We start from the raw sequence: 21,055 nt of genomic DNA, 5'->3' as shown, positions 1-21,055 counted from the left end.
GCGCTGGCTCTTGACAGGATATGGCTCAGGCGCGGAGCGGGAAAGAGAGAGCTCCAGCTCTGCCGGAACTAAAAGCCAAACAACAATGCAAGGGCAGAGAACATGTCATAAACTAGCGCTAAAAGGACGCCACGCTGTGTCTTTGTTCGGGTCGGGTCGGGTCGGGTCGGCTCTGCTCTGCTCTGAAATTATGACAGGCTCAGCTGATGTCTGATGTCTGATGTCTGGCGAAATCCTGCACAGGCATATAATTAGGGTCGGGCAAACGAGCTCGTTGCGCTGGGGTTTGTTTCGTTACGTCGTTTCGCATTTTTTCTTTTTAATTGAATTAAAGCTTCCACACGGCAGATGCATTGCATTGGCATTAGTTTAGGCGCCGCTATCAATATCCTTGAGCGCAGCAGGAGTTTTCAGTTTAATTATAATGCGAGCGAGCGACGAGCGCAATTAAATGCTTATCGCAATCAAATTGATTGAATTGCATGAGACATGGAAAAGCGATTGGCATTTGTAATGCTTATGCAATATATATAATTGCAGGTCTAGATTCTTTCAACGATATGCGCAATTATTTCCCCAAAGACTTTTCGGGGCTAGTTAGCCAAAGAGCACTTAGCCAATGGCCATAAACGGTTTTCCAATTTGTTTGCCCACAAAAACCGAGACAGAGTCAAAGCCCAAACGGAAGTATTGCTATGCATATTTCTCAACAATAAACGTGTAATGGACAAGCCATGCTCTCTCTCTCTCTCACTCACTCTCTCTCTCTCTCGCTCCGGCTCGTGTGCGTAGCAAAAGTTGGCAACAGTTTTATTAAGCTGCTGAACTCTTGTGTGTTAAAAGTCAATTTTCCAATTTGCAAACTGTCAAAAACATTCGAAAAGCAATTTGTGCACACACACAGACACAGAGAGAGAGAGAGAGAGAGAGAGAGTGGGGAGTGGAAGAGCGAGAGAGAGAGAGCCTGTGTATAGAGTACAAGCGAAATTGCGTATACGCCTTGTATGCTGCTTTTGCTTTTTGGGCGACGACATTTTGCGGCAGAAGTTTTCCAATAAAATGGCAAAACTTTGCTGCGAACAAAATTAAAGAAGACGACGCAGGAGAGAAGCGAAGGAGCAGGAGAAGAAGAAGGAGGAGCAGCAGCAGCAGCAGCAGCATAACGTGCGCCATGGGCTTTTGTCCCTTGCTTTTTGGGGGTTGATGCGCCGCAACGACGACGGCGACGCTGGCAGCGCTGTTGGCGACGCAAATTGTTTGCTGCCAATGTGAAGTTTATGAAAAAGATTAAAGTTGAAAAGTGGTTGACGAGGCGAACGGCAAGTGGAGGCATGAGGAGGAGGCGTGGCAGCTGTTGCGGCCAGGCGCGTGCTCTCAGCTTGCCAGCATCCAGCATCCAGCATCCAGCATCCAGCTTCAGCTTCATATGAATGGCAAATGCTGGAGGCATTCCCTTGGCTTGCTGGGTTTTGGGCGGGCTAGCACAAAATGTAGCAAAATTGAAAATGGCTGTAGCGTGCGTGTGTGTGGGTGTGTGTGTTTGTATTTGTTGTCTATGGGGTGGAAAATTGAGTTTGGCTGCGTGGGAGAGAGAGACTGAACGCCCAGTCGACCAAAACAGCCAAAGATGAAAGCAGACAATTTGCCGAAGCTCATAATGAAGTTTTTAATGATGTTGATGATGCTGATGATGTAGCTGATGTGGCTGATGGGCGTGCCAGTCTTCCTCTCTCTCTCTCTCTCTCTCTCTTGCTCGCTCGCTTTGTGCCGCTTATGACGCACCATGAATGGAAATTACAAAATTGATTTTGATGATTTAATTAAAATGAAGAAGCACAAACTCAAATTATAACAGTCGGCGTACAGCAGCTAGGCAGCCAGCCAGCCAGCCAGCCAGCCAGCCAGGCCATCAGGCAGGCAGCTAGGCAGCCAAGCATTGCCACAGCCTTCGTCGTCGCCGTCGCCTGCGCCTGCTTCGACTGCTTCCATAGCCAAATGTCAATATTCATTTAACATTTGAAGCTTTTACTCAATGTATGTATGTGTGTGTGTGGGTGCTTGGATGGGGGCCAACTGTGGCCTAGAGCTGCTAACTTTAATTTATTTTCTTCGTACAGATTTGAGCGACAGGAAATTAGACTTTGAGACAACTCTGTGTGTGTGTGTGTGTTTGCTCCTTGAGCTTTGTTATTTCTGTCTCTCGACTAAGCTAATTGATATGTTTTTCTTTTATTATTATTAACAAATGTTGTAAGGTCACATATTGACAGCATAAAAGTAAGGATATAATGAATTCAAATGGAAATATTCACAATGATATTTTTAAGAAGAGTTCTAACTATGGATAGAATAAAGTCAAAGACTGCTCTAGTCGAGTGTGTACGACTCGTAGATGCCTTAATATGTGTGTCATTTTGTCTTCCTATATCTAATAATAATAATAACTAAAGCGTTAAATATTGTATATATATTATATATATATATGTTGTATAAAAGCTGGGAAGGTATACGAGAGGATGTAAACTGCAAGGAGACTCTATATACCAAAGTAGGTGACACCCATTTAGCTCTTAGATATTTAGCTGTTTAGTAATAAACAAATAAGTCATTATAATATACTGTTTATACCAGTGTATACTGGTAGCATCAGACAGCGTCATAAGAGCGTCATCAAAAGGTTGCAAAGTGTAGGTAGCTAAAGGAATTTCTATTTTCCGTTGCCTACTTTTTGGAGCTGTGTGAAATGTGCTCCACCCGCAAGAGTAATTAAAATCTATGGTAATACAGCAGATTAATAAGCCACCTTTGTTAGCTTTTGGTAAGCGAATCAATTCATATAGTAAATTTGCTAATAGGTGACTCTAGAAATCATATTCATTCATCTCTGCGCTCAAATAGCAAGCAGCTTCAATAGCTTTAACAGCTTAATTACTTTGCCAAAGCGCTGTTTGACTCGTGGAGAAAAACAAGAAATTTTCACTTTCTGTTTGCATTTGCCAACAACATTTTCCCTCAGAGAGGCGGATGCTGCGGCTGCTGTGGCTGCTGCTGATGCCGATGCCGATGCCGATGCTGCACGCTCTGCAAATTTGTAATGCAAATCAGTTTTTGCCTGTGCGTCAAATTGACAACGAAAATAATTTTACGCGCCATTATGTTTAATTAAACAGCCGGAGCAACCAAAGCGCCGCACACAAACACACGCACACAAAGAGAGAGAGAGAGAGAGAGAAGAAAATACACACACACACAGACACAACCTGCTTGTTTATGTATTTTGTGGCAGGGCTCAGAGCTCGACTAAAAACAACCACAGCAACAACAACAACAACAACCACGACAGCAGCAGCAAGAGCAACATCAACGACATAATGGTAATGAAATTTCCATCAGAAATAATTTCTTATTAATTTGCGCAAATTGCATTTAATTACTTTGAGCGCAGCAACAGCGAAGCCGGCGGCATAACGGAAATCCAAAATACGCCACCCATTCGACTCGCTCCCGCTCACAGGACTTCACTCACTCGCACTCGCTCAGCCTGTCGCATTCGCACTCTCTTTCAATTGCTCTCTTTGCTTTAATTAGACCGACGCTTTGCCTGCGCTTTGGTTGGCAGAGCTGTTCACCCATACACACACGCATATTGTAACGATAATTCTAATTATAGCTACGGGCACTAATTGAATTTTATTTCTACAGCTTTGGCTACGTCAATCGCTGTTCTAGTTGTTGATGTTGTTGCTGCCGCTTGCTGCTGTTACGCCATTTTGTTTGTCTAACTGTCTGTCTGCCCCTGCCGCTGTTGTAGCTGCTGCTTATCTTCTTGCTCTGCCTCTAGCTAGGCTTTAGCTGTCTATCTCGCTCTGGCGCTGGCTTTGTGTGTGCGGCTGCTTTCATTAACAATTTTGGCTGGGCGGCCATTTTGCTTTTTTGTTGAACTTGATGTCTCTCTCTTTCTCTCTCTCTCTCATCCTGCCGTTGTTCTTCTGCTCATCATGGCCGCGTAATTAAGCTCATTCAGTTTTCCAATTATGTTGGATGACCTTCATTTAGTCGTTGTTGTTTTTGTTGTTGCTGCTGACAGTTGTTGTTGGCTGTTTAGACACTCGCCATTTTGTGCCTGATTCAATTAACGCTCATCTCCTCGACTGCGTTTAATTGCCTTCTGCGCGATTTGCTGTTTAATTAACTGACACCTTCTTTATTTTTCCTCTTCTATTTTTTTAGGTCTGGTTTCAGAACCGACGCGCCAAGTGGCGTCGCCAGGAAAAGTCGGAGAGCCTGCGTCTGGGTCTGACGCACTTTACGCAGCTTCCGCATCGCTTGGGCTGTGGTGCATCCGGCTTGCCCGTTGATCCATGGCTCTCCCCACCGCTGCTGAGCGCGCTACCAGGTGAGTGTCGAGATGTAATAGCTCGTTAGAAGAGAGACTCATTTGAGTTACTGTTGGTTTCGCAGGTTTTTTGTCGCATCCGCAAACCGTTTACCCCAGCTATCTGACCCCGCCGCTTAGCCTAGCCCCGGGCAATCTGACCATGAGCAGCTTGGCTGCCATGGGTCATCATCATGGACCGCCACCACCGCCGCCACCGCATGGACCGCACAGCGCACAGCTGCCTCCGCCACCGCCGAACGGGCCACAGCCGCCGCCCCCACCCCAACATCCGCATGCACACGCCCTCGCCGGCCATCATGCGGTGCCGCTGTCTCATCTGTCGCCGCACCTGTCACGCATGTCACCGCATGCCACATCGCTGACGCCTCTGCCACCAGCGGCGACGACAACGACTGCATGCTCGACCACCTCGTCCTCCTCCTCGTCGCTGGAGTGCAGCGGTCCGGACGTCTGCATGTCACCACAAAACCTCAGCATCTCGAATGCCGACTCGAATGGAGATCTGCGCGACTGCAGCGATGCGGATGCTGGCAGCAGCAACGGCGCTGGCGGCAACGGCCTCGAGAAATGCAACAACGAGCTGCTCGACGTGGGCAGAGAGAGCCCACCGCCCACATCCTCCACGCTGGCCATCAAGCGCTCAGCAGCTGGAACGCCGCCTTCGGTCGACATGCGCAGCAATTCTATTGCCACGCTGCGCATCAAGGCCAAGGAGCATCTCGATAATCTTAACAAGGGCCTCGTCTCCATGGTCTAAATGGTGCAGCAATGAACTCGCAGTGTTTCGGCCTTAGTTCTTCTACACAGAGTCCAATCACAGAGATTTATATATAATCATATATGTTTAGTTGCTTCAGAGTTTTAGTTTAGAGAATTTCATCGTTGTATACCTAATTTCCATTAGCGCAGAACGATTCAAAGCAGAGCGGAAGTCCCAGTGAGTAAAAGTTCTTTCAAATCATCAACAAGAAAAGCAAAAACGAAAACAAAAACAAAAACAAATCAAATAAATAGGATTTTAATGTGCATATAGATCTATTTGTAACATCTCTCTAATTCCTAAAGACAAAAGCTAAATATAATAAAAATAATAATAATAATAATATGTATAAAACAACATCCTAATCCCCTCTTGCATATTAGCACAAAATACAAATAAATAAACAAGTTTTAGCTCACATCAATTTGATAACATAATTTGGGAAAACTGAAAATGGGAAACACAAAAGAAAAGCGAACTGAAAAGAACTTAGCTGAAAGTCTTAACTGAATGCATAATGATATATCACAGCTAATTCTATTTGTTCTATTTTCGCTTGATGCACGCGAAGGAATACTTTCGAGAGGCATGAACAACTTTTGATTCCGAAAGTTTGGCCAAAAATGTGATTTAACCCCTTATCATTTTGGCCAAAGTCTGATTGAATCAGAAAATCAAGAATATCTTGAACTTTGACTAGCCACAACTTGTGTATTTCTTGTGAGATTTGTATGTGGAATACCTTATCTGACGGGTATTAAAACGGAGTATCGACTTTATATACAAAAAATATGTCATAACTTTAAAGATTTAGGAATAAACATGTTTCAAAAGATGTGGTGCGACTCAGGCTTTCGATTGGTATTCAAAACTTGTCCTTGTCTGATGTCATGCTTCAAGTTAAGATCCTGAGAATCAAGTAAAGTTATCGATTCTGAGCTATGTCAAGTGCTTATGCTGGCAGAACTGATTTATGTAAGTTTTCTGACCGCCCTCAGCTTTCAGCAAGAAGTTTCTGTGTCAGGTGTGACAACTTAATAAGCCGCCCTTGCGTTGCCCTTGCCACGGTTCGAGCAGTCGCGACGCAAATGCGTATCAGTCGTGTTAATCAGCTGTCGAAAACTCATTAATGACTAAATTAATAATCGAAAAGAAAAGGAAAACGCGGCGCAGCACTCGAAAGAAGCACAAACAAATTGAAAACGCTGACAAGCGGCAATTAAATGCAATTAAAAAGGACTAAATGCACGGCAAACAAAAGGCGCATAATGACACATAATTGAACAAGGAACCAGAGGCGCATATATATAGCTGGATCGGAAGAGAGAGAGAGAGAGGGGGGAGGGGGAGGGAGTGGGCCTATGCCCAACTAGGAATGTTATAAAATAATGTATAAATTATAATTGATTAACGCCGCCGACAATTAAAATGCAAGCACGGGCGACACAGCGCGCATATGCTAGACAAATGCCCTATCTCACATATATATCTACACACACATGCATGTGTGTGTGTGTGCCTTAACAATGGCAAACAGGAGCTGCACAATGATAATTGCTGGCAATTACACTCTGTGTGCTTATCACACGCACAATATCTTTGGATAGACATTGCAGTGGGGCGTAGCTGACTGGTAGATGCGCGCTCATGGCTTGTTTGTCACGCCCCCTGGCTATAAGCCAGTATGTATACCACATATCAAAGCTGTAGCCTTAATAGAGTGCTGAAAGAGCCAAATGAACAGCTGAGTATGAAGCCAATATACCCTGATTTACCTTGCTTGGCGAGCATACAAATCTCGCTGCGAAATGCTTTAAATGCAAAACTATACTCTATTTATACACATAGATATAGAATAGCCAACTATCAGGGGAAATAAACGAAGTAGGGAATTGAGTCCAGGAACAGGATTTCGTGTCCTGTTGGGGTTGCGAGTCGAGCCGTGGCTTGGTCTATTTATTTCAAGGCAATTGCAAACGTTTCAAAGTAATTTATTTCATATTTGACTAGTGCACGGACAGAGGGGAGAATATTAAATGGAAACAAATGCGGCCTTAAACAACTATATATTTAATTTTAAATTTATGGCAATTACTTAGCCCAGTTTTTAAATGCAGCACTCGGACAACGGCATAGCTGTCTGCTGTACTTATTAGATTATTTGTTTTTCATTTTTTATTGAGTTGAGTTCACTTAGGTTTATAAAAAATAAAAATAGACTAATAAATTTATATTTAAATTGCGGTTCAAATGATTGTTATTTAATGTTATTTAATATGTAAAGGTGGCGCCATCTATGTCTCAAACGGCATTTTTAAAAGCGCAATCAGAGTAATTACTGCTTGACCTGCGTGCAGAAACAAGCAGTGCAGCCAGGTTCCAGTCAAACAGTACGTGTAAATGGGCCTATTGAAAGCTTCTGAGTCTTTGGTCGATTGATATGATTAATTGATATCATTGAGCTACCAACACCTTGTAGCCAACTTGCCGAACTGTTATTAACACATAATCTTGGAATACAATTGTATATAGTTGAATAATTCGGATGCAGCCTAAAAGTATGCAACAAAATACAATAGTATAAAAAGAAACATTAAAACTGCGTGACTTTAACTCGGATATTTCGGAAATATATATTATTTTTAATACACACGCATATAGCTTTTTGATCGACATTAACAAATGTGGGCTCCAAAAATTGTGAAATTTTTGCCAAAAATGTGATATAACCCGTTATCAGTTTGACCAAAATCTGTAAGAATCAGAAAATCCAATATGTTTTGGAATTTGCCTGGCCGTATCTCGGGTATTTTGCTCACGAGTTTTTTGTGTGATACATTTGGGGACGCGTGTTGAATTGGAGTATCCATTGTAGAAAGCATTCAATTGATTCTGTTCTTTTATTGCAATGATAAGACAAGAGATTTATTTTCATAGCAGGTCTTGTTTTTATGAGTTAAAGTAATATAGCTGTATATGACTGTATATATGTAACTTCAATAGAAAGCAGTTGAGGCAAGCAGTGGGCTTGTCTGCCAAAAAAAGCTTTAGTATAAAAGCTTGCTGAGCGAAGCGTCACTTGTTTGAGAGCTTTTCCACTTGCATTAATAAAGTGAATTCAATATCGAAAATGTTTGCTGGCAGCTGTCAAACTGTAAATGAGCCATGAGAAGGGCGACAAGGGCATGCGGAATGCGGTCTGCTGCACTTCACTACCCAACTAATGCGCACTTATTATTAGCCCGCCCGCTGATTGAGTGATAGGAAGATGGGAAAGCCAAACGTGAATCATGCGCTCAAGAATACCAGAGATGAGAGATGCTGCAGCACCATATAAGGCGAAAATGCAGCAGCCGCTATAAAAATAACGAACTGAGACCCACATGTGGGTGATGCCTGCCAGCTGGGCGTGCCAATGCAAGCCAAGTGCACAGCCGAGTCAAAGTCCAATTGAATTGAACTTGAAAACTTGTGACGCGAATTAAAATGCCTTAAATTTATTTTGCAACGGATCGGCACTGGGCTGTCGCAGACAGCGACAAGTGTTCCACAAAAACAGAGAAGAGAAACTCTTGACTATGCTGCGCTATATATAGAAATTGTCAAAAAACCACCGAGTCCGAGTCCGAGTGGATGGCCTCAACGGAAGCCCCAAGGCGAGAAGCTGCCGCTGCCACTGCTGCTGCTGCCATAGAGAACTTCCGATTCGACTAGCCAAAACGCCCATCGATTCACTTACACATTACATACATACCCTGTATATATCTAGCCTTCTATCGAGCTGCTGCTCTTTCGCCTCACTCTCTAGATATATCGCATATTGATGACATACAGCTGATCTAGCCCGTTTGGTCGATGATGAAAGCGTTGGGGCTATTTTTCATTATATATATATATGTTTCTATATCTATATAGCTATACTCTTTCCAATATATATCTTTCGTGTGCTTCGTTCTATGCGCTTGCTTCTTGTGTATATAAAATAACAATGTTAAAAATAAAATCTTCAACACGAAATGAAACCAGCGCCAAAGCAACAACAACAACAATAACAACAACAAAATATAGAAACAAATTATTGAACAGCATTTCGTATATGTATTTAGCTAACTCGGAAAAAATCTGTTTTAGCGCGCACCATAAATGTCCGCGTCATTTATTTCCATTGCCTGTGGCGCAGAGGAAGAGGAGCAAATGCTCAGCGTACAGCGATTCGGGTGAACCAAAGCCAAACAGATAGAAATACTAAATATTTAAGTGAAAATTTGAAATCTTTAATATGCTTACATTCATCAATCTATAATAAGGGAAATCGTTTATACTAGTTATATAAGAGACGATAATCAATTTGGCTTATATTTTATTTTATATTAATTTTTATTAATATTCAATTTATGTATTCTTTATTATCAATTTTTTGTTTTATATATTTATCATAATTTCTTTTATCAATTTAATAGTCATATATTATAAATTAATTTATATAAAAGAAAAATATATAAATATGAACTTTTATTCAGTTTTCAATCTTCGCTTTTATTCTAGTTTTATTATATTTTTTTGTTATAATTAATTTATTATCAATTGGCATTCATTAATATTAATAAAAGAAATAAACGCAGATTATTCTTTAAAAGATTTGGAAAGACTTTTTTGAGCTTGAAAAAAATAAATTTCTTGATTATTTCTAGAAAATAAAATCAAAATCCAATTAAAAAATTAAATTAAAATTCCAAAAGTCAGCAAAACGTGAGCAAATTCCCCTTGAGAATTCTCTGACTGCAGCTTGCGTAAAGAAAGCGATATAGCGTGAAGAAGGGCAGACAATCAACATTATTAGTAATGAGCAACAATTTGGCCAAAAAATTAACAAATTTTGCGTATAGAAAGAATTATATATATATAATTTTTATATATAACTATACTAAGGTTCATTTTAGACATGCATAAAGTTAATTTATTTATCTAACTTTGTTATCTAACTATAAATTTAATTTGTTTCTTCATTTGCTGGTGCAAAACAGGTCCACTCTAATCTAGTGTATCTAGAGAAACATGCATAATTCTATCTCTATACTGTTTGCCATCAAATTATTTCAAAGATTTTCAGCTATTTCTTACCTCTCTCTCTCTCTCTCTCTCTATCTCTCTCTCTCTGTTCCTCTATATATATTTTGTATGTTCTCTATTTCGTATTCTGTTTTCTGTTCTTGAATATTTTTTTGTTCAAACTGGAGGCGTACAGATACATATATATATACATATATATATATATATATATATATATATATATATATATATATATATATATATATATATATATATAAATACATATCCGTACAGAATTGTTATAGATTCGCATTCTAGCGCATATTCAAATGTATTTTGAGCGCATTTTTGTCTATATAGATTATAGATTGTATAGATATCGAGTCTGCAAATACATACAAAATTATTATATATGTACATAGGCTATACTAATAGATCAGGAATATGTATACATATATATATATGGACACTTGTCTGCTTTCAAAAGTGATTGCAAGCAGCACGTGAATCCAAATATGACTCAAAGATTTGTCTCCCAAACGGAAAATGTTTGATTAGATATGAAATGCGATATATGCAGAGAGAAATGATTGATATTCACAAGAAGGAAGTTAGAGATATGGAGTCTATGTATACCTACACACATATGTATATGCCAATACATATATATCGCCATTCAATATGGAAATTCAGAGTTTAATGCTTTTGAATAAATGTATGTAACAGACAAAAGAAGGCCTGGGAGATCGCTATAGTCTATATAGTCTATATATTCTTGTTCTGATGTCTGTGCCTCTAGCTATATGCAAGGACTAAGCACGCTCGAGACTTAGAGACTTTCTATATGTGTTTTTATTTATTTTGATAACGCATACCATTTCCTTGTTATCGATACTAATCGATAAGTTCATTTACTTTTTAGTGTAGCTTGAATACCACAAATAATAAAGATTTCCAAATTACCTCGTAGGTTTCCCTGATGAAAACAGAGATATATGAATAGAAGTTATTTTTAGACTCTGAATATTTGATTAGATTAGCTAAGTCCAACTGGAACAAGAGTTATTCAACAATAAATTTGTCTTTGTCTTTGTCTGTGTATTTGTGTGTGTGTTAAGAGTGAAGAACCAGCTCTGCTGCAAGTTCAGGGTATTTGCAAGTCGAGCACTTCCGACCAGACCACGTTTACTTGTTTCTTTTCCAGTTCAAGTTTTCATGCCTTTGGTTGCTATAAATAGACTCCATGCAGGCTGTGCATGCACTCGATTTCCTCCCTCCCTCTCCCTCTAGCTCTTCTTCTCTCCCTCTCTTTGTTCTCTCACACATTAACACAACTCAATGCTGGCAGCATATTCTAATTCCGAATCGGAATCTGACCTGATTTTCGACAAACTCAAATTAGCTGCCCAAATTACACAGCTGCAGCTGCTGCTGCTGCTGCTGCTGCAGCTGGCCAACAATTGGTGAATTAGCTCAATTAATAGGCATAAAGGGGCATTGTGGTTAAACCCCTTCTTCAATGGACACTGGACACTGGACACTGGACAACACTTCAGCAAATCAATTTGCAATTGTTTGTTTCACACGCACAGAAAGATTTTTAGGGCGGGGGGCGCCTAAATCCAATAATGCGTTGCGGCTCGTGGCCAAAAACTAATTTGAAATTAATTCACACACACAAACACACCCGCACACCCGCACGCACACACACACATACTTTGATGAACTCTGTCAACAAGCTGAAAGTAGCTGCCAAATTGGCAACTTAATAAAAATTCCGCAAAGTCGAAACCAGCTCAGGCTTAAGGGTACGATGAGGCAGGCCAGCAACTTCATTATGAGCATCATTATCATTATGATGATGTTGCCAGTGTAGCCATGTAGCCACGCTTGTTGCCTTGGCTTTGGGCGTCGTCTGTGTGCATTCCGCTTGGCCTGTCAAATGCGCAGCACAGCGCAGCGCAGCGTCTGTATATCCCATGTACCCTTGCCCCTGCCCCTACCCCTGCCCCTGCCCCTGCCCCTGTCCCTGACGCCCACCCTCAGCCTGGTCTATGTGATGTGGTGGCCACTTTGTCACCGTTACAGGCTCAATTGCAATTTGTTTTCGTTGATTCCCATACCCAAGCCAGGCCAGACAGACACGCATAGCTCTCTCTCTCTCCCTCCCTTCCTCCCTCTCTCTCTCTCTCTTTGTCTACCCCGCATTTGCCCCCGTGCGACTGTTTACTTAGGAACGTTGAGCGAGCCAACTCGACTCTTTGGCTTGGGTATTTTTGGGGACATTCAAACGGGCATTGGATAATTCACAAATGAATCCCTTTAGTGTTGGCAATTTGACGCACGTGCACTAAAACAACAACAAGCTCGAGCGCGAGCTGGGCTAGGCTGGGCTCAGCTCGGCGCTGCGGACTCATTATTAAAATTCCTGCTTCGACCCGGCGTGCACAATTGACTGGGTTTTATATTAAAATTTGATTTAGCCATTTATACAATCTATGTATTTGCAATTTGATTTGATTCTGAATTTGATTCATTCGTATTTTCATAACACAAACGACAAAAGCTGCCGCAGGGGCGCCTCGAGGCGTTCGGCGGCCTTTGCTGGGTCTGATGCGATTTGATTGCGATTATGGCGCGAGTTTTGATTGCTCATTTGGAAACGTTTTATTTACTGTTGTCTTAAAAGGTAGTTGGCTCAGCTCACAGGGTGGCAATACGGCAGCTGAAACGTTAATAAGCTGAGAAACGGCCATTAACTAGTTGGGAATTACAACAAGTTGTTTTAAATATAATAAAAGCCATTTTGAAATTGCAGAAAGATATGATTTGATATTATGTTCTGATAGCAAAGTATTCTTAATGCTGCACTGAGATATTATATAAATGAACTTATATATAAAGTGGCTGAAACTAAAATATTTAAGGCCCCTTGAACCGGGGCAACTCCAATGTAAGGCTTACACTGTAGGGCGAAGTGAGTGAAGTAGCATAAAGGAAATATTTTATATGAAGTCCACTATCTGAATATAGTTTTACTCAACCTTAACACAAACTTGTTAAAATTTTCAATATAAAAGCGAGGAAAACACCTTTTTCACCTTTTGAAACGGCATAAGAAATGAATGCGAAGCTCAGTCAAGGCATGGCTAAAGGCAACACTGTGACGGCAGTAATTGGCCAAATTGATAAATGAAACTTGATTGATTCACAGGCTAAGATGTCTACGAACATTGATCACAGATCCCTCTAATCGATGTCTCAATAACTAACTGCGAAGACTTCAGTTAAAGCTAAGTTTTTTACTTTATATATCTTAAAAAAGTACAAAAATTGCCCAAAAATTTGTATTCGTCTTTTCATTTCACTAAATATTTAAAGTTCTCAAAATTGTGATTTGAAAAAAGTTTACTGACTTAAAAAAGTAGCTTCAGAATTATTTTGCCTACTTTGAAGAAGATAATGTGATTAAGCCAAATTTGTCTTCAGCTAAGTATCTTTAGCATCAAATGTGTTCAGAATTATAGAAAACTATGCAAAGGCTAAAGATCGATCGCAACAAGCTAAGCTTAATGCCAATCCAAGGCAGCTAAACCTCACATAGAAATCATATGATTCGAAGATATAGTGTAGTTAGTGTGTAGGGAATTCGGTACAAGTTCAACGTCATAGTATTTATGGAATCGAAAGGAAATGGCTAAGAAGCAGAGTGTTTGGCTGTTAGCAGCCGAGTTAAATTTAGTCAGAGGGAACAACAAATCTAAATAGAAATAGAAATTGAAGCAAAGAAAAACAAGTTTTTGGCAAATCGAAGAAAACTTAATTCGGAATCGAAATATTCATAGATTAGTCATGGCAAAGCTGCTAGCTCTAAGCCCTACCATACATACATGTATATATATATATATATATGTATGTCATGTATCTATGAAATATATATCTATGGATATATCTAATTAAAGCATATGGCCTCGCCTGTTCCTATTTGCGACATAAATCTTTGTATTCTCTTGCTCTAACAACATGAAACGCCAATTTATATACATATATATATATATGTGTGTGTGTGTGTGTGTGTGAGCTGTTTCGAGCATAATGTTGGAACATAAAGAGAGTATGCCATAAAACGTAAACATGCCCCACTTAGTTGCTGCTAAAAATAAAGCATAAACCCAATTTAAATGGATACCCTGCAATGTGAACGGCCCCCCAGCCGAGCAAATGTAAATTGTAAATAAACAGTTTAGTTACTTGAATTATGCTAGTTACACAGGTGTGGGTAGATGAGCGAGTGAGCGGAATGGGGGCGTGGTCGGTGAAACAGTTGAGAGAATATGACCAAAAATAGAAGTGCGAACCGTGGAATTTCATTGAAGGTGCAAACGTGCGAGAGATTCGAGCTGCGAGATGCGAGCAGCGAGCGATTGAGATGTGAAATATCGAAAATAGAAAATGAATTTATTACGACATACGAAAAACACGAAAAGTTATGAAAGCCAAGCAGTGGCTGCCCAAGCGAGACAGAGAGAGAGTGAGAGGAGGAGGCCGCATAATTGGGAGCGAGGCAAACAAATTTAATTTTCTAAATCCCCCACGACCTAAAAACAAACAGAAAAAATATTTAAAAAGAACGAAAGCATATGCAAAGCAGAAAGGCAAAGAAATAAAACAACAACGGCGCATACGCGCTCTCGCACGCTCTCACACACCCACACCCACACGACGCTGGCTGAGAGCGTGAGAGCGAGATCGCTGGAGCAGCAGCCTTGCCTTATACGGCACTTTTGGACTCTGCGCAGGCAGAGATGATTGCTTCGCAAGCAACACGAAGACGAAGGCGCCGTCGCCCGACGCACGACGCCCGATTGCCGATTGCCGATTGCTGTTTGCCGATTGCCAACTGCACGCTCGATCATGCCGAACTGCTTCTCTACGGCGCTTGCGCCCTCTCGCTCTCTCGCTCTCACTCAAGCGACGACAGCATTGTCCAAAGGCGGCCCCCCTTATGCTAAAGGATCTATTTTTAGGCGCCGCCGCTGCCGTTGTCGAAGGTGGGCAGATATCCATGAGCAGTGTCTGCACTTGTACGTATGTATGTATGTGTGTGTGCTGTGTTAATTTCATGCTGGTATTTGTGTTCATGCTGCCATGGGCTGTGGCTGTGGCTGTGGCTGTAGCTGCGACGGTTGGCGGGGGCGAGCGTATGGCAACTGTGACGATGTTCAATTTTCTTGGATGGCAAGAAAATCGGTGCTGCCTGGTATAAAATCCGAGTACCAACGCGGGGATACGTTAGTCAGTCAGTTGTGTTCCAAAGCGTACACATTGCCGTATTTCTTGATTTAAATTCACCCGTGGTACCGTAAATACAAACAAAACTCCAGACAAAATGTGTGACGATGAGGTTGCTGCTTTGGTCGTTGACAATGGTGCGTATACCAAGAAAAAACAATAAAAAGAAATAAAATAAATAAGCTAATGGATAGACATGGATTATACATTAAATGTGGATTAAGTAATGTCAAGGATAATGTCAGTGCAGTGATCAAAAGTGCTCAAATTCAACTTATCAAATGAAATTTCTCAAATCTGATTCCAATACAAGTCAAATGCAACTTTTTTCCACTGAAAGTTTCCAAAAATTCCTTCACATTAATGCTTTATTTATAAGCATAGAATGAAATATATATCAAAAATTCCACAGCATAGTTTGCTGATGAATCTACATTCAAAAGATACATCCAAACAAAGTTTCCTCCAAGATGCTTTCACAAAAAAAAAAAAGAATATTCCTGATTTCCTAACGTAGAAGGAAAAATATATTAAAGATTTCATCTCAAAATTCTCTAAAGCATCCAAAAATTCCACAAAGTTTCCTTCAAAATTTCGCAACAAAAAAAGTATCGATATCTAGTATCAGTAAGAGTCTTCTACAAGGCAGACAGATTAGATATACATTTCATAAAAAAAATCTTTAAAGATGATAATGAACATATCAAAGATTGCTCAAAATAGTTCCCCAAAGAATCGAATTCAAAATTTTCATAGATTCTCCCACACTCAAAGAATCATCCACATGAAATTTCTTAAGTTCTTCGCTGATGAGTCACAGCCCCGAAAAATGTGATCACTTAGAATTTCGCTCACATGCCGTGAGTCTATGTCATTTAGCCATGTGCTCTGGCCACTTAGGGTCAGTCCGATTTGTAGTTCCTTTTGGCTAACGACCGTCTGGGTTTTTGTCTTTGTTATGCAGGCTCCGGCATGTGCAAGGCCGGTTTCGCCGGTGATGACGCACCCCGTGCCGTCTTCCCCTCCATTGTTGGTCGTCCACGCCATCAGGGTGTGATGGTTGGTATGGGCCAGAAGGACTCGTACGTCGGTGATGAGGCTCAGTCCAAGAGAGGTATCCTCACCCTGAAATACCCCATTGAGCACGGTATCATCACCAACTGGGATGATATGGAGAAGATCTGGCATCACACCTTCTACAATGAGCTGCGCGTTGCCCCCGAGGAGCACCCAGTCCTGCTGACTGAAGCCCCCCTGAACCCCAAGGCTAACCGTGAGAAGATGACCCAAATCATGTTTGAGACCTTCAACTCGCCAGCCATGTACGTCGCCATCCAGGCTGTGCTCTCCCTGTACGCCTCCGGCCGTACCACCGGTATCGTTCTGGATTCCGGTGATGGTGTCTCTCACACCGTCCCCATCTATGAAGGTTATGCCCTGCCCCATGCCATCCTCCGTCTGGATTTGGCTGGTCGCGATTTGACCGACTACCTGATGAAGATCCTCACCGAGCGTGGCTACTCTTTCACCACCACCGCTGAGCGTGAAATCGTTCGTGACATCAAGGAGAAGCTGTGCTATGTTGCCCTGGACTTCGAGCAGGAGATGGCCACCGCCGCTGCCTCCACCTCCCTGGAGAAGTCTTATGAACTTCCCGACGGTCAGGTGATCACCATCGGCAATGAGCGTTTCCGTTGCCCCGAGTCCCTGTTCCAGCCCTCATTCTTGGGTATGGAATCGTGCGGTATCCACGAGACCGTCTACAACTCCATCATGAAGTGCGATGTGGATATCCGTAAGGATCTGTATGCCAACATTGTCATGTCTGGTGGCACCACCATGTACCCCGGTATTGCCGATCGTATGCAGAAGGAAATCACCTCCCTGGCCCCATCCACCATCAAGATCAAGATCATTGCTCCCCCAGAGCGCAAATACTCCGTATGGATCGGTGGCTCCATCCTTGCTTCCCTGTCTACCTTCCAGCAGATGTGGATCTCCAAGGAGGAATACGACGAGTCCGGCCCCGGCATTGTCCACCGCAAGTGCTTCTAAGCATTTACTTGCCCCTCCACCTCCCCACCGGCATTGCCTTAGCCATCTCTGCCTACTTCTATGCTTGGCTATGGCTCTGGCTGTGCTGTGTACACAACAACAACAACAACAACAACAACAAATCAACATCTACTTACCAACTGAGATGTTGCTGAATGTCACTTAACCAATGCGTCATCCTTTGGTTCCCGATTATTTTTTGTACTGACTGAACACTTATCTAAATGAAAACGAAACCCCATTTAATTGTTTAACTATTCTCTCTGTGTTTTCATCAATGTTAACCATCTGATTGTTTTATTAAGAAATGTCAACTCTCTCTTAAGTTTTTTGTATAGAACGCAACATCCTCAATGTGGCTTATGGGGTCCAATTGTTACGAAATATAAAATGATCGCATGAATGTAATTTTAATTAATTAAAAGAAATTTATAATTATTTATAAATAAAAACGATTTTTTAGATTTAATTCTTTTCTAAAAAAATGCCTCAAAGACTTTCGTGGTGCTTGGGCGTGGGGCCACAGGGGCATTCGGTTCGATCCATCGATCGATCATTCGATTCATACATTCGATAGCACCGCGTGCTCTGGCCTCTGGTCTGATCTCTTCGAGAATGTTTTCGTCTATGAGTTTTCCGATTTTCTAATTTTCCTCTTGAAAGCGCTTTGGAGCTTTTCAGTTCCAGGCAGCCGCGTTTCATATTTCCCTTGGCTTTCCGTCGAGCTTTCTGGCAAGCCAAAAATATTTTTGAAAAACGAAAATGTGTATTCGAAATACCGAAAATATTTTTGGATATTTTTAGCTAGCAATAGAGGCATTCCAAAGCATATCGAGACAGAGACAGAGACAGAGAGTGAGAGAAATAGAAAAATGTTGTTTATGCCTTTCCTCTAAGCAGTAACTCGATAGGCCCTGACGCAGTTCCCAACCGAACATAGGAAAACTCGGACCATTGAAATCTTTGGCATGCTGAAGATCAAAGCAATTTGAAAATTCGTTTGATGGAAATGTGGCACAGGGCTACAGATATGTAAGAAATACCCTGTAATTTCCTTGCCAATTCACAACAGATCTTGAGCAACACAGAGTTGAGTTTATAGACAGATGAGGTTTATGAGGAATGAGAAACGAATGATGAACAGAGTTAGGCAACTAACAAAATACCCTGTAGTTGAGTGAGATGTAATTGAAGCTGTTGAATAGCAAAGGAGTAGAGTCTATTGAAGGAACCCAAGTGATACTGTCTTGGAATTAGAAACAAATAAGAGTTAGGCAACTATTACAAATACCCTGTAAATTGAGTGAGATGTAATTGAGAGTATATTGAAAGAATATATGCAAATGATGCTACAGAAATACTACTAGAAACAGAACATTGGTTAAGTTAGGTAACTATCAAAAATACCCTGTAAATAGTTTGGTTTGGGAAGTAGAGTATATCAAAAGAATATAGCATATATCAGAAGAATATAGAAAATTATGATTTTTAAGTTAGAAACAGATGACGGACACTGCTCAGATAAGGACAGAGCTAGAGCATTATCAAAAATACCCTGTAAATAGTTGCTAGTTAACAAAAGTTGATGAGTTACAAATAGTGAGGGAAGCAACATAAGAAAGCAGATGATTGACAGAGCTAGATAACTAACAGAAATACCCTGTAAATTGTTACAAATTGTAAAATGTCTTGAGTGGAATATAACTGGAATCTTTGAATGTGTGAGAAAATAATAAGGAGTACTAAGAGATGCCCAGCTTGAAGATCTCTTAAAGAGCAAATAAATCCTCAATCTTGCAACTTTAAGCGTTTGTAGATCATATTCAATGCTGCTAGACTAAGCTGAGAAATTGTTCACAAAGTATCTTAACTAAATCAGGAATTAGTTAACCAAACACCTGCAAACAGAAAGCAACTCAAAGTGTCACCAAGGCAGACTCTCTGAGAGCTAAAAGCCTGGAGTATGCCAATAGAAACACGCTCAATTAGTTAGCTCGTCTGGCATACCCTATCAGACTTCACTTTCAACACACTCTCAAGCTGGCAGCATGAGCAGGTAAAACAAATTGTCGACGATATAATGCACGAGATGCAAAGACAAATTAGCAGCTCGCCTGGCATGAGCTGGCATCGCGATCAATCTTAAGGTGCAAGACACGACGATGATCAAACGCTAATTGCAGTTGCAACGAGCACGCGAAATAATTTGTCAACATTTGCAATAGAGAAGACGATATTCATTCATGAAATGCTGCATCTGGCAGTTGCTGGTTAATAAATGGTGGCCCAGAGCTGGCAGAGAGCCAGCAGCCAGCAGCCAGCAGCCAGCACAAACGATGATGGCCCAAGTCCCAAGCAGAGAACGCGCACGGCTCGTTTTTCTCAAGCGAATCACTTTACAGCGCAGTGCACAACAAAGCCCGAAAGTCGAAAGTCGAATGTCGAATGTCGAATGTCGTCTATCGGAGTCAAAGCCAGCCCCTCGCATTCTCGGAGCCCAGCAACAGAACAGCCTCAGCAACCCCAGCAAGTTCAGCCCACTAATCAATTTGCACAAAAACAAAAATAAACACGCACACAATAAAAAAAGCGAAACGAATAACGAAGAATGTCGTAAATAATGCAATTTTCACATTTTTTGTGTTCCATTCAAATTCGATTTTCAAATCGAATAATAAATAATATCCATACAAATTCAAGAGGCAGCGGATCAACCCATATGGTCAATTAGAGCGGCACAAAGCACAATGAGAACTTCATCTCAAGAAGCTTTTGCGACAGCCTCCTATACACACGCACACACACACACACACACGCACAATGTTATTCACTTCAATTATTATCGATGCCACCAAAAAAATAAAAAAGCAAAGAGCCCAAACCTGAACTTGTATTCACTCAAGCGTATTCAAAGTGCGCTCGAAACTTGAACAACTTTTTGTAAGCTCAAATATTTCAGAGTGTTTAGAGCTTAATTCTGATAAGAAGCTAGCGTGAAGCTCTAGGAGGAGGGGAAGTGACAAGTAAAATAGGGAATGAATAATATAGATAAATAGTCTCGGAATTTTTTATGAATCGATATGAAATATGCTGCAGCTGGAAGAAAGCTTTGCAGCTAGAAATCTTCATTTATCATTAACGAAAAGTATCTAGAATAAATGACAAAAAAGTAAAGTAAAAGTAGTCGCAGTCCAAGCGCAGCCTTTGTGCCCAGGTAAGTCTGTATAAATGAAGTGCGGAACTTCTTTTTCTGCATGTGCTCAATACTGGCTCAAAGCTGTCTGTCAGCTGATACTTAAGGAAAAGACCCAAATTGATAAGTAGAAAGGTTTTGTGGAAAATAAAATATTATATAAATACAAAATTTAAATTCGAAGTCGAATTTCCAACTCTATAAAAAACTTGAAAATATATCAGAACTTTTTATATGAAGAAATATAATAAATTCTCATTTAGTTACTTCACTTAGTTAGTTGCTAGCCTAAATAGCTGTAAATTGA

General features: G+C 40.9%; 2 protein-coding genes across 2 annotated transcripts in view; both read left to right on the top strand.

Moving 5' to 3' along the window:
- Window positions 1-5,458, top strand: part of LOC111602128 (retinal homeobox protein Rx) — a 32,585-nt gene extending 27,127 nt beyond the window's left edge. The window contains exons 5-6 of the mRNA XM_023319076.2: window positions 4,231-4,396; window positions 4,462-5,458. Coding sequence (XP_023174844.2) covers window positions 4,231-4,396; window positions 4,462-5,156 — 861 coding nt within the window. The 3' untranslated portion in view covers window positions 5,157-5,458. The remainder of the gene's footprint in view (window positions 1-4,230; window positions 4,397-4,461) is intronic.
- Window positions 5,459-15,490: 10,032 nt separating this feature from the next.
- LOC111602093 (actin-57B) lies at window positions 15,491-17,626 on the top strand. The gene is made up of 2 exons (XM_023319027.2): window positions 15,491-15,637; window positions 16,465-17,626. Exons 1-2 carry the CDS (start codon window positions 15,598-15,600, stop codon window positions 17,553-17,555), a joined length of 1,131 nt encoding a protein of 376 aa, XP_023174795.1. The 5' UTR covers window positions 15,491-15,597; the 3' UTR covers window positions 17,556-17,626.
- Window positions 17,627-21,055: the final 3,429 nt, after the last annotated feature.

This window comes from Drosophila hydei, unplaced genomic scaffold, assembly GCF_003285905.1.
Source record: "Drosophila hydei strain 15085-1641.00,03,60 unplaced genomic scaffold, DhydRS2 tig00000315-arrow-arrow-pilon, whole genome shotgun sequence".
In the NCBI taxonomy this organism is placed as follows: domain Eukaryota; kingdom Metazoa; phylum Arthropoda; class Insecta; order Diptera; family Drosophilidae; genus Drosophila; species Drosophila hydei.
This window is presented reverse-complemented; position numbering and strand designations above follow the sequence as displayed.